A 19210-nucleotide genomic window follows, 5' to 3' on the forward strand; every position below is an offset into this window, starting at 1 on the left:
GTCAAAGAATACAAAATAAAACAGATGAGTTGGAAAATAAACCACAGAACTGCCAGTAGGAGAGAAATGAAGCCAAGAACCAGATACAGTAACACAAGAAACACAATAAAACATGTTCAATATAGCATGAGTATTGCTCATACCAATGGATTACTAAGATAATTGAGAAAACTACTGAATATTAAAGGATTAGTTAAGATCCCCAAGTTCCCTGCCTTGTCATTGATAAAGTACTAAGAGGACTATTTTCTGTCTCCCCACCCCCCATATAGCTGGCAGGACCATGAAAATCCCTTCTCCAGCGGGATGCACAGAGAGCCTGGAGAGATTTTTCCCATCCGTCCCAATATTGAAATGAGTTTGACACCCCTGGTCTATAGGTTTGAGTTCTGAATTAGACATGAATTACTGCCATATCACAGCCCCAACCCTTACAACATGCTGCAAGCAAGAAGGTTTGAAGCCCCCTATTTTTTATGTGGACTTAGAAAATTTAGAATATAGACTCTCTATTTGATCAAACATTTTTTGTGGGATATACAAAGGAAACTGAGAACACAAGTAATTTAGCTGTGTTGTGGGATTATTTTCATCCCATCTAACAGTGATATAGACAACTCTACCCATTCTTCCACCTTGTTTTTAATGTTTTGTATCACCAGAATCACATTGGCCTCAATCATACTATTTTTCTCTAGTGTCAGGAAAATCCCCAAATAATGTATTTACTACTTTAACCAGAGATATTCTTGGGGTCTCCCTCACACCCCAGAGCCTCCTCTAAAAATTCTGATTTTGCCCCAGTTAGCAGTGTATCTTAAGATACTTCCAAACAAGTGTATTATTTCTCGAATATAGGGGAGAGAAATCATCAAATCCTCCAACAATAAATTGCTAATGGTGTGATAGCCATTGCAAACAGTGGTGACATGGGATACCCCTTGCCCCATCTTCTTCCTAACCTAAAAGTCTGGGATGCTATTGCATTTGCAGGATTTTTCATGCTTTATAAAATATGTGCCTCTATATTTAATTCAGGGTTTTTAGGCAGACACGTCTACATTTTTACATGCCCAAAATATACACGTTAACGTTTATAAAATAGGTAGAGAAAGTATTTTCTGGCATTGGAAATATATATATTAACTACAACATACATGAGTACTTTCAGGACACAAATATGTGGTATTATTTAAAGTGTGTGGCACCCAGTCTATAAAATTCTTGAATAAATCTACTTGTCCACCTATGCATGCAAATTGGGTACAGCAGACAGTTTTGAAAGTTGGGCTCTAAGTTTGGAAAGCTGCATATTCCACGTTCTTTGTAAAAATTCTATTCGGTTCATATTTCAGCCGGATCATCTTAGTCTAGCAGGCTGAGGATGCATTGATCCTGAGTTATCTTGACCCACTCCCCATAAAACCATACTAATCGGCTCCCTATAAAGGGAACGGCGGAGTGCACCAGCCTCGCTTCATTGTGAGGATTTGGCCCCTGTAGCTCCACCTCCTGTGGAAGCTCTGAAGGGCCTCCAGCCTCCTTGAAAGGACTGCCCCCAGGACTGACCTCAGAGAGAGAACTGCTTCTGCAAACCTGAGGCTCCCCTGCACAGATGAGACCTCCTAAAGTCATGAAAATGTGACAGAGCCTGAAAAAAAAACACTTGCTCTTAGGCTTGTGCACCTTATTCTCTCCAGATATTTCATAACTGCTCCAGGTCCTCTCCAAACAAAAGGCGACCTTTAAAGGGCAAAGAACCCAATTGGGACTTAGAGGACACATCTGCTGACCAGTTACGCAGCCACAACAATCGCCTGGCTGGCACCGTGGATCCCATAATGCGAGACAAAGCTCTCACCAGGTCATACAAGGCATTCACAACCTATGCCAACATCGCCTCTAAGCGCTCAGCTTTACTTGCCTCGTCACCAGACTTCACCTGCCAGTCCTGAAGTTACTGTATCCAATGTAGGCAAACCCTTTGCATGAAGCTGGAGCAAATGGCTGCCCTCAAGCTCAGGGCTGACACTTCAAAAATCCTCTTGAGGTGAATCTCCAGCTTCCTATCCTGGGCATCCTTCAAAGCTGTGGAACCCACGACTGGGATAGTCTTCTTTGTGACCACCAACATCGCAGCATCCACTTTTCGAAAAGAAAACAACTCCAGTGTCTGTTCAGGCACAGAATAAAACTTTGCCATCACCCTTCCCACTCTTAAGCCAGCGTCGGGAGCCCCCCACTCCTGATCCACTAGCTTCTTCGCCAACTCTAAGCCCATCCAGGACTGGGTCCGCCCCTTCCGTTCTTGTGGAACCTTCAGCCCAAACTCCTCTAGAACCTGAGGAATTAAAGGATCCAATTCCTCCCAACGGAACAAGCGGACCACCCTAGGGTCATCCCTCTCAGAAATCAGGACTTCTTCTGGAACATTCCCCGGAACTGTGCCGGCCATGTCTGGATCAACACCCTGGTCCTGCGACAATGCCCCCAGAGCACTGGAGGTTCCCTCTGACTTGACCAACTCATCTGAGTCTTCGCCAGTCTGAATTGGACACAGCAAACTCTGAACCAAGGAAGGCCTCTTACTTCAGGACTACCGAAGTCTAGAAACCAAGCCCACATCCACAGAAGGCCGAGCCTGGGAACCTAGACCTGCCTGATGCATCAAATAAGCTTCATGAAGAAGAAAAATAAAATCCACCGAGAAAGGCCGAGGTGCACCCAGCGTGGACTCAGCAATAAAGGACCCAGTCATAGGCAGATCTGAGGCAGCCACCTCATCTGACCTCCCCTGCTCCTCCACCGAGCATGGGCAAACCAGGGAAAGTCTTGGGGGAAAATCCCCCCTTCCTCCATCAGTGCCGCATGACAATCCAAGATAGCTGCTGTTCCCGCACTGATGGAGGCAGAGGACCCAACGTGCACTGACCTCCAGCACACAGGAACAGCTGCCACGGGAAAGTCTCCACACTGCTTCCTTTGTTTCGCGGCTGTGGGCCACCGACGGTCCCTCTCCCCCTGATACGCAAGCTGCACAGAGCCCAAGATGGCTCAGACGCGCCAGCGCCGCGTCAAACTGAGTGTCCACCATAATCTATATGGCGGGAAAAGATCTCCCTGCCGAGACCAGAATGTGGCAATAAGCGGGAGAGGCAAAGGAAGCGCTTCTCCTTTACCTCCAACCTCTGACAAGGAGAGAGCCGTCCCTCAGAAACCACAAGCCTCCCGCGTCTTACCTCAGTCCTTGAATCCTTCCTTTTTATTTTTTTTACAAATAAACTTTAATCAAGACTAGCAAACCTCACCTCTGGATGGAAAACAGAGCTGTCCAGTACCAGATCAGCCAAATTTAAAAAAGGAGGCAAGCTGCAGAAAAAGAACCAGCTGACCTGAGCCCACAGCCACCTGAGCAGCCTCGTGAACGGGAGGGATCTGGACCATCAGATTTATACCCCACGGAATAATGGAGCAAGCAAACAAAAAGGTCCCCGATCTCCAGCTTGTCCACCTCAACTGAACAGGGAAGGATCCACCAGGACCCAAAAACCCCTGGAAAGAAGGCTCACAAAAATTAAAGTACTCTCCAGACTAACAGAACTGCAGGTTTTGCACCAACCACCATCTGCTGGAGACAGAGAAATACTGAGGAACTGCAGGTGGCACCAGAGATTATGTAGCAGTGTCAGTAAAACTTTCTGTCTCCATCTGCTGGCAGGGATGCATAAACCCAGGAGTCTGGATTGATCCGGGTATGTACAGGGAATGTAAGTTTGCAACAAGGGAAGGTAGTGTGTCATTACAGGTTGTGGCTGTTTGGTCAGTATTAAAAATACAAGGCCTGGATCATGATGAGATTTCACACTATTGCTCAGTATCAAACGTATTGTTTTTTTCCAGAGTTATCAAAAGGTTAGAGCTCTCACCGGTGCGTGGGTACCTAGAGAAGGTTCAAGCCTTTCATTCTCGACAGGCTGAGATCTAGAAGGGCCTGGGCTGAGATGGAGACAGCTCTGTTGAATATGGTGAATAAAATAAGATTGTAGGCTAATAAGGGATTTGATGCCCTTATTATTATGTTAGATATATTGGCTGCTTTTGATACTGATAACATGGAATTCTTCTGGATCTGCTAAGGGGACATGGTTTGTGGGATCTGTTCTTCTGTGGTTTTTCTCACTTTTGAGTAATCACTCTTATACAGTGTATTGGGATTCTGATTACTTTTCTTCCCATTTTAATTGGTGTGGGGTTACCAAGGGGTTGATTTTGTACCCCCTGCTTTTTAATTTGTATATTGTTCCTTTGGCTGCTCTTATTAAAAATTTCCAGATTGACTGGAAATGATGTCCAATTTATTACATATCTGGGCAATAATCAAGTGGCAGCAATTACCAGGCTTAATTTATGTTAAAAATCTGTGGCCCATTGGCTAGCTATATCAAAGTTGAAACTGAATCTAGTAAAAATTGAGCGAATCTTAAGCAGCTACAGCTTGTACAAAATACGGCTGCATAGATGGTAACAGGGAATAAGAAGTGTGTTTTTAATATTGTAATCCCCTTTGATGCTCAATGGAATTGTGGGCTATCAGATTTAAATAAAAGAAAAATATAAATAAATAAGTGTGCTCAGTGGGCAAGGACAGGTCCTCTTGAGAAGTACCCTTGAAAGCTGTGGTGGCAGAATCATGCTCCTCCTCCTGACATAGCCATTTAAGAGTTGGATCTTTGGAAGTCCTACTGTCTGTGCTCTCAGGTCCTTGCACTGAAGGAAATTAACGCCAGTGCTTTCAAGAATGCCCTCTGACTCTCAGGCCCTGACCATGACCCTCAAAATACTCTTTTGGTTGCCAAGTGGTGAGAATGAGAACTTTCCCTGCTCGGTCTTATGTTTTGGTTTTGACACTGAGAAGTGTTGAAGCTCTCTCAGCACCAAAGCATCTTCAGTGGCCAGTGCAGCTCCTGGGTCCTTCAACGTCAATGCCTTGGGTGCCAAAGTCAATGGTTCAAAATGTTCTTGTTGGCAATGTCCTAAAGTCTCAGTTACCAGAACTTGATCATCCTGGGTGACATCTTTGAGCAGATGTAACATGCAAGGACATCATGTCTTAGTCCCAAACAACACATGTAGACCTCGTGATGATCCATGACTGACATCTTGAAACTACAGTGGGAACAGCATCTCAAGCTACTGAACTTCTTGATCATGGTGAGAAAAACAGCCAAAGCAAAATAAAAATCTGTAACAAAAATAAAAGGCCAGCTGGGACTGCAGTGAAGTAGCACACCAAAGTAAGGAAAAAGCATATCTCAGGGCTGACATCTGACGCAGAAAAGAAAAAATACCAAAAAAGTAATTAGGATCTAGGAAGGGAAAGAAATAGGAAGGAAAGGAGGCTAACACAACTAGAAAAAGGATACTTGAAAAAAATCATGTTTAGTGCTGGGAAACGTTCAAAGTTTTTCGTGGACAAAAAAAAGACTGAGGCTGCATAGAAAATCTTGCTTGCGCCCAGAAAGGCCTTCTAGATCTTCCCAGACAGTTGTGAAAATGCTGTCTGTCGTCATCATTGGATTATGTCATCCACTTGTATGGATTATCAACTTGCTTGTCACTCAGAGAATGTTATTAATATTACACCAGTCCTGCTGGGGCAATATTTCCCCATGTTTTAACACATAACTAGGGTGTTCCCCCCAAGGCTGAAAATTAGCCCCTCACTTTCCTCTTCAGTGGCAGCTAAATATAGCTAAGGTGATAAGGGGCAGTATTTTCCTGCACAGATGCTGTCCACAGGTAAAGGAAGTGGAAAAGCTAATTTTCAAAGAAAAATTAGTCAAGTAGTTTCCCTTTTAACCTAAGATTGAAGATCTGTGGCAAAGTACCCAGACTGTATATTTACTTCTGTAACAAGACCAGAGCAATATTGTGTACCATAATTTGTTCCCAAGAATCACTACATTTTTTACATCTTAAAGTATTCTAACCTTTAGATCCAGCGAAGCGATTTCCTGTTGATTGGTTGTTGAAGCAAGAAAGTTGTTCATCTGAACCTTTAAAGGATCATCCACCTCCACATCAATGTCATAGCAGGCTGTCTTCTTCTGATCATTGGGATCCACACTAGGAGGGACAGTCAAAGCATGAATGCTTAAAATCTACTTCCACATAAAGTCTGCATATGGTGCACACAGACACACTATCCTCTCAGGAAAACATCATTTCTACATAGTCATCTCAAGAGAAAGCTATGTGCTGAATGCTCCTTCATGGCTTACAAGGACATTTTAAAAGCTGCATGCCTTTAGTAGGGGAAACTTCTCTATTCTAGGGGCAGCAATCCTCAAGCCCACTCTTTGGCCCTATCAAGAGCTTTGCAACCTCAGAATAGCTCCTTCATAGGACCATGATGAGAGAGAAAAGGCAACCTGCAGACTCTCAGAAAAATGATGATTCTGAGGAAAATAGTTGTTTAAGGTAATGGTTGAATCCCAAGGATGTATTATGCTACAAAGTACTGCACAACACATCTAAATATGTACACACAAAAAGGTCAGTATATTCTGTTGTTGTTATATACCATCATAAAGCACATGCAGCAAAAGTACAGCATAATCCCCACAACTGGTACAGATGCATTAGAAGAGCGGGCGATTCCTGCTCAGTGGCTTAAGTTAAATGGATGCCACACAACACAGAATGAAACAGAGTGGGGTGAACAGAGTTGGATGGGTGATGTGCTGTAGGAGATGCCTGGGCATGGTCAATGGACCTCAGATGGGATAGTGCACTGCCACAAAGGGCAGGGTATAGACAATGGTCCTATGATGAGATAGCGTGGTCCTCTGATAGGATTATAAATAGGGCATATGAGAATGTAGTACCAAAGCTAACTGGGAATGGCCCACTGTCCCCCTAATCACTAACTACTTCACCTCAGGTCTGATGTCTTCTACCTGATTGTATGGTTGATGATGATTGGATCAGGATGCTGGAGGAGGCTGGCAAGTTTCACTGGAATGTCAGAGAAACGCATTCGCATGCAGTTAAAGATCTTCCAGGAAAAAGAAAAAGGAGAGTGATTCTCTACCAGCAAGAAAAAAAGAGTGCAATAAAATACCCATCTTATAGCTTACTGCAATGTAATGAGGAACAAGGCACATCAAGTTAGCCACACACTCTAAAAGTAGTCAGGATACCTTTAGGAAATCTGCCATTCCTGAATCCCTGGAAGCAGAATACACAGAAGACTAGACAGTGTGTAACAACTTTTCCCAATTACTACAGCCATATATGAAGGTCCCACACTGCCTGCTGCACTCCTCAGTACTATCATTGGGCCGGATTTTAAAAGGGTTACGCGCATAAGTTATGCGCGTAATCCTTTTAAAAGCCCCCTGCGTGCGCCGAGCCTATTTTGCATAGGCTCGGCGGAGCACAAGCCCCGGAGCTTCACAAGGGGGGCGTGTCGGGGGCGTGCCGGGTGGGCAGCGTGAATTTCGGGGCGGGAGGCATGTCGGGGCCGTGACCCGGCCCGGGGGCGTGGTCAAGGCCTCCGGACCAGCCCCCGGGTCGGGTGATGGCGCGCCAGCAGCCCGCTGGCGCGCGCAGAGTTACACCTGCTTCGGGCAGACGTAACTCTGCCGACAACGGTAGAGGGGGGGTTAGGTAGGGGAAGGGGCCGGGGGGGTGGAGGGAACAGGCAGCGCGCGTAGGGCTCGGCGCGCGCAAGGTGCACCCCCTTGCGCACGCCGACCCTGGATTTTATAAGATACGCGCGGCTACGCGCGTATCTTATAAAATCCGGCGTACTTTTGTTCGCGCGCGCGAGAGTTTATAAAATCTACCCCATTATGTGTGAGGATCCTTCAGCACTCCTTTACTTGGAACAGAATGTCTCTATCTGTGCATGGACCTGCACCATATGCCGACTGTAGGGCATCTGTGTGCGTGCAAGCATGTGGAGCACAGTTTTGATGGCTGACATTTGGGGTGCTGTGCAGAGCCCACAACAGCAGCTACCATTAGGCTAATCCTACTTAACAGATTCTTACTATCTTGGCACTAGGGCTTGCCACCCACTCACTAAGTAGACCCTTTATTATCTATTGTATGAGTTGCTACAACTTAGATGACTACTTACTACTACCTCATGTCTTTAACCATATCTGCTTATATGCTTTACCTTTGTGCTTTATGATCTTTATTTTGATTGGAATTTGTGGTGCAACCATAACAGTAACTTTCACTATAATTTTGATTGTAATCCACCTTGAGACTAATTTAGGAAAAGGCGGTATATCAAACATAAATACATCAATAAATAAATAGCCACCTGTGAGGGATCCTACCCTCCTTGCAGCACCCCCAGTACTACAGTTATGTATGAGTGTTTCGCACAGCCTGCAGCACTCTCTAGTCTATGCTTTGTTTTTCTTATCAAGGATATAAAATTGCATATGCCTTCTGGATGTGCCCCTCTAATCTGTCACGTGATACCTTTGTGAAATTTCCATGATCTACTGGAAACAAAATACCTTCTCCACAGAAATGATCCAGCAGTGTACAGCAGAAAGTAAGTTGCTTTGCTTTACAGTGCTGTGGCTCCTGTGGTTGCAAGGTAGTTCTTGTACTGATCTCTGTTGCTCCCTCTTAGCTGTGACATGGTGCAGGTGTGCTGACCCTTACCTGCCTGAAGTAGCGGTTACAGTTAATGTACTCCTTTTCATGGCTGTCCTGCAGTTTGTTGTTCTTGATATACAGCCACAGCGCCTGCATGATGCTGGCACGAGTCTGCGTGTGCACACCCAGCAGCCGGGCCAGCCGGGGATCCAGTTTATATTGCGGAGGCTAGAAACAAAGGAGTATTGTGTAAAATAAAACAAAAAAAACCCAACTGCCTTTATACAAACGGAAAAGGCAAACGATTACAGCTAAAACAGTACTTTTATTTCACTTCTGATTCAAGGAACTTCCCTTGTATTTTCTCTTTTTAAATCCCCCATGCCTTCCCTTGAGACTCTTATTAGGGAGTTGTCATGCCCAGTCTTCACCTTACTCCTTCCCTTTCATCAGGGGGCCATCACTCACAGTCAAAATATAAGCAGTCAACTGATTTAATCCTGTTAGATAGTAAGAACTTCATGATGGAAGGTACACTCCTCTGTTCGCTATGTTCAGTGTTGTAGTACACATGGCCAGCACGGGTCACTGCTGGCCCTCTGAGAAGGATATAGTTCCGCTCAGATCCAAAATCAGTTGGCCATCAGGAGGCCGCTACCCATTGCTGCCTCTCCTGAAAGGATTGTCCTGAGGATCAGATAACCAGACTGGGAAGAGAGCCTCTCTCTCCACTCTTCAGCAAGAAGCCCACTTGCCAGTGCAATAAGCCCACTGGCTCTTACCTGGTGATCCAGCATGAGTAGCAGAGTGCACTTGACGTTGACATCTCCAGGCCTCTTTACTTGAAAACCGTCTGTCTCCTGTGTGGTAGTCATCCTGTGCCACTGAAACCAGAGGCAGCCAAATGTCAATTTCCAGTCACAGTCAACAAACTACCAAGTCCAGAGTTTTATGCTGTAATCAAAGGTATATAATTCCTTCTGATGAGCCAAAACAAGATGACAAAAACTTGAAATGTGTAGTTGGAAAACCCAAAATAAAATACCTTAAAAAAACTGGGTTTGGGCTGGCATGGTGGCTCAGTGCCAAAGACCTGAGTTCAGTTCCTGGGCTGAGTCTGCCAGGGTGGGGGGAGAGATGCTGTGGATACAGCAATTACAGTCTCCAGTTGGGGAGGGAGGGGGGAAGCATCCCATTCATGAAGCTAAAGCTTCACTTGGAGGGCAATTTTCCATGTCTGCAGGGACTTTTTACCCATACACTGTGTGCCAGTTTTCAAAGAGAAAAAAACCCCTGTCCTTTTGAAGACTGCCTAAGTACCCACAAAACTTTGCACTTGCTTGTGGCGTGGGTATATTTTAGGCATAAATGTTTTGAAAATTCAAGCCTATGCATGGATGTGCAAATCCCTCTCTAACACGGCACCCCTTGGCTTTTGAACATTGCCCACCCGGTGGACAGACTTAGGGACCGTGATTGTGGGGTTCTGGGAAGAGTCCCTGTTGCACAGCTCCCAGTCCAGGACCATTGTTGCGATGGCTAGGCTGAGTAAGTTAAGAAACAATCATCTGAGCAGGTTATGAATTTATTTCAAAGCATTTATATTCTGCTAATTCACAACGTTCTCGCCAGGTTACAGGTAGCCATGACATTCAATAAATGTTGTGAAGGAAGACTCTTGACTTCTGTTGGGCTACGGTGCCAAAAAAGCAGGAGGAAACTGCCAAGACAAAACTAAATAAATAGTTAGGCTCTCTGTGACCTGAACAATCTGTATACTAAGAGTTAAATTGCTGTATTTGTGTGGACATTTAGGACTCTTCCCATTGACCTACAAAAATGATTAAGGAGTCTTTAGAAAGAAAAAAGGCATGGTTTCACTGAAAAATAGTATTTCAAGGGGAAAAAAGTGACAGTCAAACAAAAAACAAAATAAAGATCTGGATAGTGGCTGTTATGGTTCCTTCTGTACAAACTGTCCAAGAATGGAGCACACAGGTTCATTTATCACCAGACTCAGGACAGGGCTGTTGGAAAGGTGCCTACCCAGGGCACGAGGCCAGGGGAGCTCCAGCGTGCCATGCTGTAACCCTGAATAAAACAGCACCTCTAGAAAACTAAGTTTAGGTGTGTCTGTGTGCCACAGGGGAAGTAAGCTCCATAGCAGTTGCATGCTACATCATTGGAGGGATCCCCCCTGCAGATGCATTATCAGAGGGCGACGTTCCTCCTCCCCTCCCCCAGCTAGGATATTGGAGAGGGAGCTTAACCTCCCTATCTCTCCAGGGTGCCATTTGACTCTGCAATGTGGTTGGCTGCGTTCCCTCTCCCAGGTTCTGGAAGCTGAGAGTGAGTACAAGACTTGGAAATCTACTCCTAGGCTGAAAAAGGAGAGACTGTAAACATGGGGTTGGAGGATCCACACCCCAGGAGCACAGATCAAATATGGAGCTGAAAAATCCAGTCAAGGATCCTGGAGGAGAAACATACTGGGCCAGATTTTCAAAGGGGTATGCGCGTACCCCCGAAAACCTGCCCGAAGTTCTCCCTGCATACTCAACATAGGCTCGGCGGCGCGCACAAGCCCCGGGACGCATTGGGGGGGGGGGGGGGGGGCGTGCTGCGGCAGCGCGTCATTCGGGGGCGTGTCTAGAAACTTTGACAGAAAGCTTTCCCGCCTGGGCTCCGTTCGGTGACGTTACCCATATGTGAGGACTACATCCTGCTGTCCTGGGATAACACCTATTACAAGGTAAGCAATTTTGCTTTTTGTTCTGTCTGCTAAAGGATTTTACAAAATGATTTACCACTACAAATTTTTATTGTTAGAGGGAAGTATCAGCACTTGCTTTGTGTTTTGAAATACAAGTGGAAACCTGCAAAAAACAGCAGCAGTGATTCTTTTTGTAAGATGTCACCTGTGCTTGCTTTTTGCTTCGAGCTCAGGGAAGGGATCCTCCTGTTTGGTGCTATTTCTTCCTGGCCTTCACTCTCTCTCTCTGTCCTCCTGGGGAAAGGATTCCTGGCACTGTGCTCACTTGTTCTCTCCACACAGTGGTGTAGATTTTACAAAGTTACGCACACGCGTACTTTTGTTTGCGCACCAGGCGCAAACAAGAGTACGCGGGATTTTAATAGATACACGCGTAGCCCTCCAAGGCCACTCCAAAATCGGAGCGGCCTCGGAGGGAACTTTCCTTCCACCTTCCCCTCCCTTCCCCTACCTAACCCACCCCCCCCCCAGCCCTATTGAAACCGTGTCCGTGGTTCAGGCCCGGAGGCATTTCGGGGGCGTGGCCGAGGCCTCCGATACAGCTCCATGGCCGGGGAATCGCGCAGCCGGTGCGCGCGAGTTACGCCTGCTTCGAGCAGGAGTAACTTCTGGAATCATGGCCCCCCTGTCCTGTTGTAGCTTCACTAGAGTTTTGGTTATGAGCGGTATTGGAGGATACGCGTATAGCAGGCCTGAGTTCCAAGGGCGAGCAAAGGCGTCCTTGGCTGGCTGGTTCTTCTGTATGTGTAAAGAACAGAAGTTGTCCACTTTGTGATTCAGATGTGATGCAAAGAGGTCTATGGTTGGTTGACCCCAGCGTTGAAATATCCTGGTTGCTATTGCAGGATCCAGGGACCATTCATGTGGTTGGAATTGACGACTGAGTCGGTCCGCCACTACATTGTGAATGCCTGCCAGATAAGTGGCTCGTAGGGACATTGAGTGATGCAAGGCCCAGCCGCAAATCTGTGCTGCTTCTTGACAAAGGAGATAGGAGCCCGTACCTCCTTGTTTGTTGATGTACCACATGGCTACTGTGTTGTCTGTCTGAATGAGAACAGTCTTGTGTGAAAGGCAGTCCTGGAACGCATGTAGTGCATAACGTATAGCTCGGAGCTCCAGAAAATTGATTTGATATGTTGCTTCAAGTTTTGTCCAAGTCCCTTGTGTGTGGAGATTGTCTATATGAGCTCCCCATCCCAAGGTGGATGCATCTGTAGTTAAAGTAATCTGTGGTACTGGGTGTTGGAAAGGTAGGCCCTTGCACAGATTGTCCATGTTGGTCCACCAAAGTAGAGATGATCTTAGTTGGTGGGTCACTTGAATTGGATAGTGTAATGGTTGAATTGCTTGGATCCATTGTGACCTTAGAGTCCATTGAGTTACTCTCATGGCTAGCCTTGCCATAGGAGTAACATGAACTGTTGATGCCATGTGACCTAGCAGAATCAGAAACTGATGAGCTGTGGTTTGTGTCCGTAAGGAAATGGACTTTGCTAACTGAATGAGGGTTTCTGCCCGTTCCATAGGTAGAATGGCCTTTGCTTGGTTTGTGTTCAAATCTGCTCCTATGAATTGAAGTAGATGAGTTGGAGTGAGATGGGATTTTTGATAATTGATGAGAAATCCCAGGGAGTGAAGCAGAGCAATTGTTCGGTTGAGAGAAGTTATTGCTCCTTGTTGAGATGGACTCTTTATGAGCCAGTCGTCTAGATATGGGAAGACATGGACACCTTCTTTGTGTAGGTGTCCTGCTATTACTGCTAGACATTTGGTGAAGACTCTGGGAGCAGATGCCAGTTCAAATGGGAGAACTCTGTATTGGTAATGTCAAAGGCCCACTGTGAAGCGCAGGTATTTGCGATGAGGAGGGTATATTGGAATGTGAGCATAAGCATCTTGAAGATCCAGAGAACAAAGCCAATCCTTTGCCTGAAGAAGTGGAAGCATGGTGCCTAGAGAAACCATCCTGAACTTTTCTTTCTTTAGAAATTTGTTGAGATTTCTGAGGTCTAGGATGGGACGTAGGCCTCCGGTTTTCTTTGGAATGAGGAAATATTTGGAGTAGAATCCCCTGCCCTTCTGCGTCCGAGGCACTGGTTGAATGGCCTTGGATCTCAGAAGGGTGGATAATTCTGTTTGTAATTGATGAAGTTGAGATTTTTGTTGTTGGCATGATGTTGGTGGAAATTCTGGAGGAATTGAAGTGAAATTTAGTTTGTAACCTCGGGCAACTATTGAAAGAACCCATTGATCTGAGGTTATGTTTTGCCAATTTTCGTGAAAAAGGGATATTCTGCCTCCAACTGGAATGTTTGGTTTGGGATTGCAAGGTTGAATCTGTTCTCTGGTGTAATCCTCAAAAGCCTGTTGCAGGCCCAGTTTGTGCAGGCGGTTGTGGACGGGTAGGCCTGGGTTGTCTGGCTTGAGAACGCTGAGTTGGCCTGGTGGATCTACCCCTATTTGTTGTTTGGTAGTACTTGCGTGGCCTGTAGTAAGAGCGTCTCACATCTCTTCGTGGAGGACGACGAGAAGGTTGACAAACAGGTTCTTGTGGGGTCTGAGATAGTTGTTTTAGTGTCTCCGTGTGATCCTTGAGCTGTTGAACCGCTTCTTGAATTTTATCTCCAAAGAGATTGTCACCAAGACAGGGAAGGTCAACAAGCTTATCTTGAACCTCAAGCCTGAGGTCAGATGCCTTTAGCCAGGCCCACCGGCGAGCAGTGATTCCTGCTGCTGCTGTTCTTGAAGCAGTTTCGAAGTTATCATAAACTGCTCTCACTTCATGTTTTCCTGCTTCAAGACCTTTTGATATAATTGCTTGAGCAGGCTCTTGGAATTGAGTTGGTAAGGAAGTGATGAATTGTTCCATCTCTTTCCAGAAATTTCTTTGATGTTGAGTTATATAGAGTTGATATGCAGAGATTTTAGTACTCAGCATGGAACTCTGGTAAATCTTCTTACCCAATGTGTCCAGGAACCTGTGCTCCCTGCCTGGTGGGATGGAGGAGTGTGGGCGCACACGTTTAGATTTCTTCTGTGCTGATTCCACAACGACAGATTGATGGGGCAATTGTTGTTTATGGTACCCAGGAGCTGGTTGAACAATGTAAGTAGTTTCTACTCTTTTGTTCACTGCAGATATGGAAGCTGGGTGTTCCCAGATTATTTTTTGAAGTTCCAATAACACCTCATGTACAGGTATTGCTAGTACCTGTTTGGGTGGATCCACAAACTGTAATACTTCGAGAGTTTGTGCTCTGGTATCCTCCTCAGCAGCCAATTTAAATGGAATGGAATCAGACATAGTTTGTATGAAGGATGAGAAGGAAAGATCTTCTGGAGGTGACTTCTTTCTTCGGTCAGGAGAAGAAGGATTGGACATGAACTCCTCTGAGGAAAATTGAGAGGGTTCATCATCCCAGGAGTCTTCTGATTCTTCTCTATAAGTTGTTTGAGTTGTTGGAACTGGAGGGGCTTGCAGCCCGGAAGGTCCAGGTTGTGGATCATCGAGGAAAAAATCAGCAGATACCTGCCTTTTTGTAATAGGTGGTAATTTGTCGATGACTTTTTGGTATCTTTGTAGGAGGCGATGATAAAATGCCTCATCGTGTACCTCCTCCGATGGAATAGGTTGCTGCAGGGATGCAGTCGTTTGAGTCGTTGATGGAATTTGAAAAATCATCGATGTAGATTGAGTCAGTAGCCTCGGTGTAGTGGTTATAGTATCCACCGAGGATCTTGAAGGAAAAGACGTTGTTGTCATCGGTGTTATCACCGGCATCGATGTTGTAGGCAGAAGCATCGGCATCGATAACGGTGAAGGTATCGGCATCGATGGCATAGCCATCGGCATCGATGTTGAAGACATCGGCATCGATGCTGGAGGCATCGGCATCGATACTGAGGGTATCGGCATCGATATCGAGGGTATCGGCATCGACCAGGAGGTCGGCATCGACAGGCCTGTCAGAAGTTGCTGCTCTTGTAGAGCTTGGAAAACAGCTTGTCTAATAATTGTAGACAATTCAAGCTGTGGTGTGAACGAGGGCTCAGATGGCGTATGCAATGGTAGTGCAATGACCATCGATGACGTTGTCGGTGTCGGTAACGGCGAAGGCCCAATCACCGGCATGTCTTGGTTTTTAGACCGCTTCGGCATCGATTCGTCCTGGGACACCGTTTCGGAGGATGATCGATGTCGATGGCGATGTTTAGTTTTGGATCGTTCTGTTGACTTTGTAGAGAGTACAGAAGATGGCGAGGATGAACGGTCTCCTGATCCATTCGGACGCGGTTTTTTAAGTAACACTTTCTTTGTTGCTCCAGCCGGAAACGACCTCGGTTTTGAGGGAGAAGGAATTAGCTGAAGAGAAAAAAGGTGTTCCATCTTCTCTTGCCTGGCCTTTCGTCCCTTGACTGTCATTTCTGCACATTTTTCGCAGGAATTGACAGCATGTTGTTCCCCGAGGCACATTACACACTCCGAATGGGGATCAGTAATGGACATATTTCGGTTGCAGACCGGGCATTTTTTGAAACCGGTCGCCATTTTCGATCGACGGCCATCGATGAAACGAATGTGTGTGTGTGTGTGAAAAATTTTCAGCCGAAAATTGTTAAACAGACAGTACTCACCAGCCGGCGAGGCAGAGACCTTCCCGTGACAGAGAATATTTAGAAAAAATGACTTTTCAGTCAAAAAAGAGATTCCCAACAGTAGGGCTATAGGTCAGCGGTGCGAACGGCAGCGCGGAAAAGTGAAGACTGAAGAGAGACACCTGTGGCAGAGAATATCATAGCATGCTGGGCATGCTCAGTGGCCTCACAGGGCCAGTCAAAAGTTTCTAGAAACTTTGACAGAAAGCTTTCCCGCCTGGGCTCCGTTCGGTAACGTCACCCATATGTGAGGACTAGCATCCTGCTTGTCCTGGGATAACCTAAATTCTTCCAAGAGACTCCTAGAACATCTGCCCTCTCTCCTGGCTCCAGTGTCAGCTTTGTTTACAGATCTCTGGAGCAAGAGGATAGAGGCAGTGGCGATAGTGAAAGTTGCCTTTCTTGTTCTGCCATGTGCTTTTTGAAAGTGCACATACACAGATGAGGAGGGATGGTGAGCTTGTCCTCACTCGATTCTCCTGCTACCCACTTACTCAGGCTGTGGATCCAGGAGGAACGACATAGATTGGGGAAACAGAGAGGTGAGGGAATCGGAACGATGTGGAGATTATGCGGGTAATTTTCAAACAGTCCACATCCTTGTTATATGTAACTGCTTTTCTGCACTTTTGTTCAAATTGTAAAGTCTTATTATTATTGCACCCCTGTTTCTTGTGAACCAGCATGATGGGACTATCGTCCTGAATGTTGGTATATAAAAAAACTTAAATAAATAAATAAATTGCAAACTAAGTAGGTAGGATTAACGTGCGTTCTTCACCCGATTTGTCAAAGGGAAATCATATGGGTACTTTCCCTTTGAACATCTGCATTAGGTATGTACATTAAAACCATCTAGGTTTTTTACACTTGCTTTATTGTGCGGGCGTTTGTGAGGGGGAAAATGGTATATGTACTTTTGAAAATTTCATATACACATGCTACTGCAGCAGTTACAATCCTAAATAGAAGGCATGGGAATAACCTGCATGGAACGGCAGTTACAACCCAAAACAGAAGGCAAGGGCATAACCTGTACAGAACAGATGTTACAATCCTAAACGCTTTGCTGGGCAGTCTGGATGGACCTTTTTGGTCTTAATCTGCCATCATTTACTATGTTACAATGACATAAACATGCTCAAAGGAATGCCCCTTTTTTTAATGTGGCTAAAAGTACGCATCATATGAACCCCACACATACTTCTTAGCTGTTCTGAGGGCAATTTTTCCGACAGGCCAGTTTACGTGGATAAATCAGTTTGAACCAATGTAAATGGCTTTTCAAAAATTGCTCTCCCTATGTATGATGATAGTCAAGTTTCATGCCCATACTCCTGCATGTCTGGTAATCCTCTCACTATAAAAAAAAACATGGCCCTAAGTTAGGCCTTCCCAGACTTCTTGGAACACGGACTTCTTTATTCTGATACAAGTGCCTATCTAGTCCAGTGTGTGAAAAAAATATGTGCAGCTCCAGGGCCACTAACCAAGTGATCCAATGTGCTAACTTAACCAAAGGTACCAGAAGCCTCTACTAACTGCAGACTGCAGTAATTATAGTAACATAGTAAAAGATGGCAAATAAAAACTCAAATGGTTCAGCCAGTCTGTCCAGCAAGGAGCTCAATTGTAACTGCCAACCCATGCAGAAATGTTACACCTAAAGTTACCACAGGTTACCCCATTTCTTCATTTCCATCCTCTAGCCACTAGAGATCCTCTGTGTTTATTCCACTCCCTTTTAAATTCCATGACTATTCTTACCTTCACCACCTGGGAGGGCATTCCAGGCATCCACCACCCTTTCCCTGAAGAAATATTTCCTGACATTGGTTCTGAGTCTAGCCCCCTTGGAGTTTCATATGATGACCCTACTTCTTTCCATTGGAAAAGGTCTGCTTCATGCGCATCATTTATACCTTTCAGATACTAATATCTCCCCTGTCTTTCCTCTCCTCCAGGGTATACAGATTTACATCATCCAGTTTCATCTCATAAGTCTTTCAGTGCGGACCCCACACCATTTTGATTGTCTTTCTTGGATCACTTCCATCCTGCCTCTATCCTTTTTGAGATACAAACTAGATCTGGTTCTTTTCACATAGCTAATGTCATCTTACCTCCACAAGATGGTTGTCTGGCCCATACAGGTCCTTATCCAGTTCAATGACCAAGCTTTTGAAGAAAGAGGAGAACTTCCTCTTCTGTTTACTCATCTGGAAAGCACCAAAGAGGAAAACATGGCAAAGGTGGAGCAGGTGTTCACTAGTAACACTAGTGGGTTGTGTAAAAATGCTAAGTGCCAGACATGAATCTTCCAGAGCTATCTGGAAAGACAAAAGCCTTTCCTGCACTGCAGCAGCAACACGCTTTCTCTTGTTGCAATTGCCTGGGGGAGAACAGCTCCAAAGGGAAAGTGGGGGGTTTGTGTGACTTCTGGACTGCTGTCTTCAGAGGAGACTTTTTCCAATTTTTGCTTATAATTTGTCTGCATTTTCTAATTATTTGCCTTGATTACTTTGGCTCACTGTTGCAGTGTCTTATTATCTTTATAGTAATAGGTAAGGTAATTTAGTCTGGGCAGTATTTTATTACCATTCTAATAGTATTTGGCATTCTGCTGAGTTTTGTTGTCGATAAAACAATACAGATAGTTTGAAATTATTGCTGTCAGAAGTATGATAAGTGGGTTATGCTCCCCAATAAACCTCCTAGATTTCCCTTTGCTGAACAGTAGCAGGACTTAGGCCTTCTACAGAGAAAACCACCACCTTTCCAATCATGTCCTTCTTACATCTTCCAGGAGCCTTCCCTCCACTCTCAGCTCCCAGGAGGCCACCTTCTCTCCTTCCTCTCCTTCTGGCTTGCCTGGAGTGAAGGTATTTGAGATGTAAATTCTCAGCTTGCGCTTTTGCTGTGGATTTAAAAACAAGCAGTTAATAATATAGCTAGTAATTTCTCTCTTATCCTTCTCCATTTCTCTGAGTACACTATAACCCCAGGAATCTTACCTCTTCTTGTTCTGAGCACGCTGTACTCCAGTAATCTTTTCTGGTCACACTGAGTGCATGGCACTCTGTGCCTTTAAGCCCAGTAACACTCAGCACACTTTACCCCTATAATCTTATGGTTTAGCTTCCTAGCAAAAAG

At 45.3% G+C, this 19210-nt stretch overlaps 1 protein-coding gene across 1 annotated transcript in view; it reads right to left on the reverse strand.

The window, feature by feature from the left end:
* The window catches only part of SMARCD2 (SWI/SNF related, matrix associated, actin dependent regulator of chromatin, subfamily d, member 2), a 97260-nt gene that overhangs the window by 20466 nt on the left and 57584 nt on the right, over positions 1 to 19210 (reverse strand). Inside the window, exons 5-10 of the mRNA XM_029573106.1 lie at positions 18855 to 18974; positions 18181 to 18276; positions 9408 to 9509; positions 8692 to 8853; positions 6960 to 7057; positions 5991 to 6126 (exon numbers count right to left, since the gene is read on the reverse strand). Of these exons, the coding sequence (XP_029428966.1) occupies positions 5991 to 6126; positions 6960 to 7057; positions 8692 to 8853; positions 9408 to 9509; positions 18181 to 18276; positions 18855 to 18974 (714 nt within the window). The remainder of the gene's footprint in view (positions 1 to 5990; positions 6127 to 6959; positions 7058 to 8691; positions 8854 to 9407; positions 9510 to 18180; positions 18277 to 18854; positions 18975 to 19210) is intronic.

This window comes from Rhinatrema bivittatum, chromosome 12, assembly GCF_901001135.1.
Source record: "Rhinatrema bivittatum chromosome 12, aRhiBiv1.1, whole genome shotgun sequence".
Lineage (NCBI taxonomy): Eukaryota > Metazoa > Chordata > Amphibia > Gymnophiona > Rhinatrematidae > Rhinatrema > Rhinatrema bivittatum.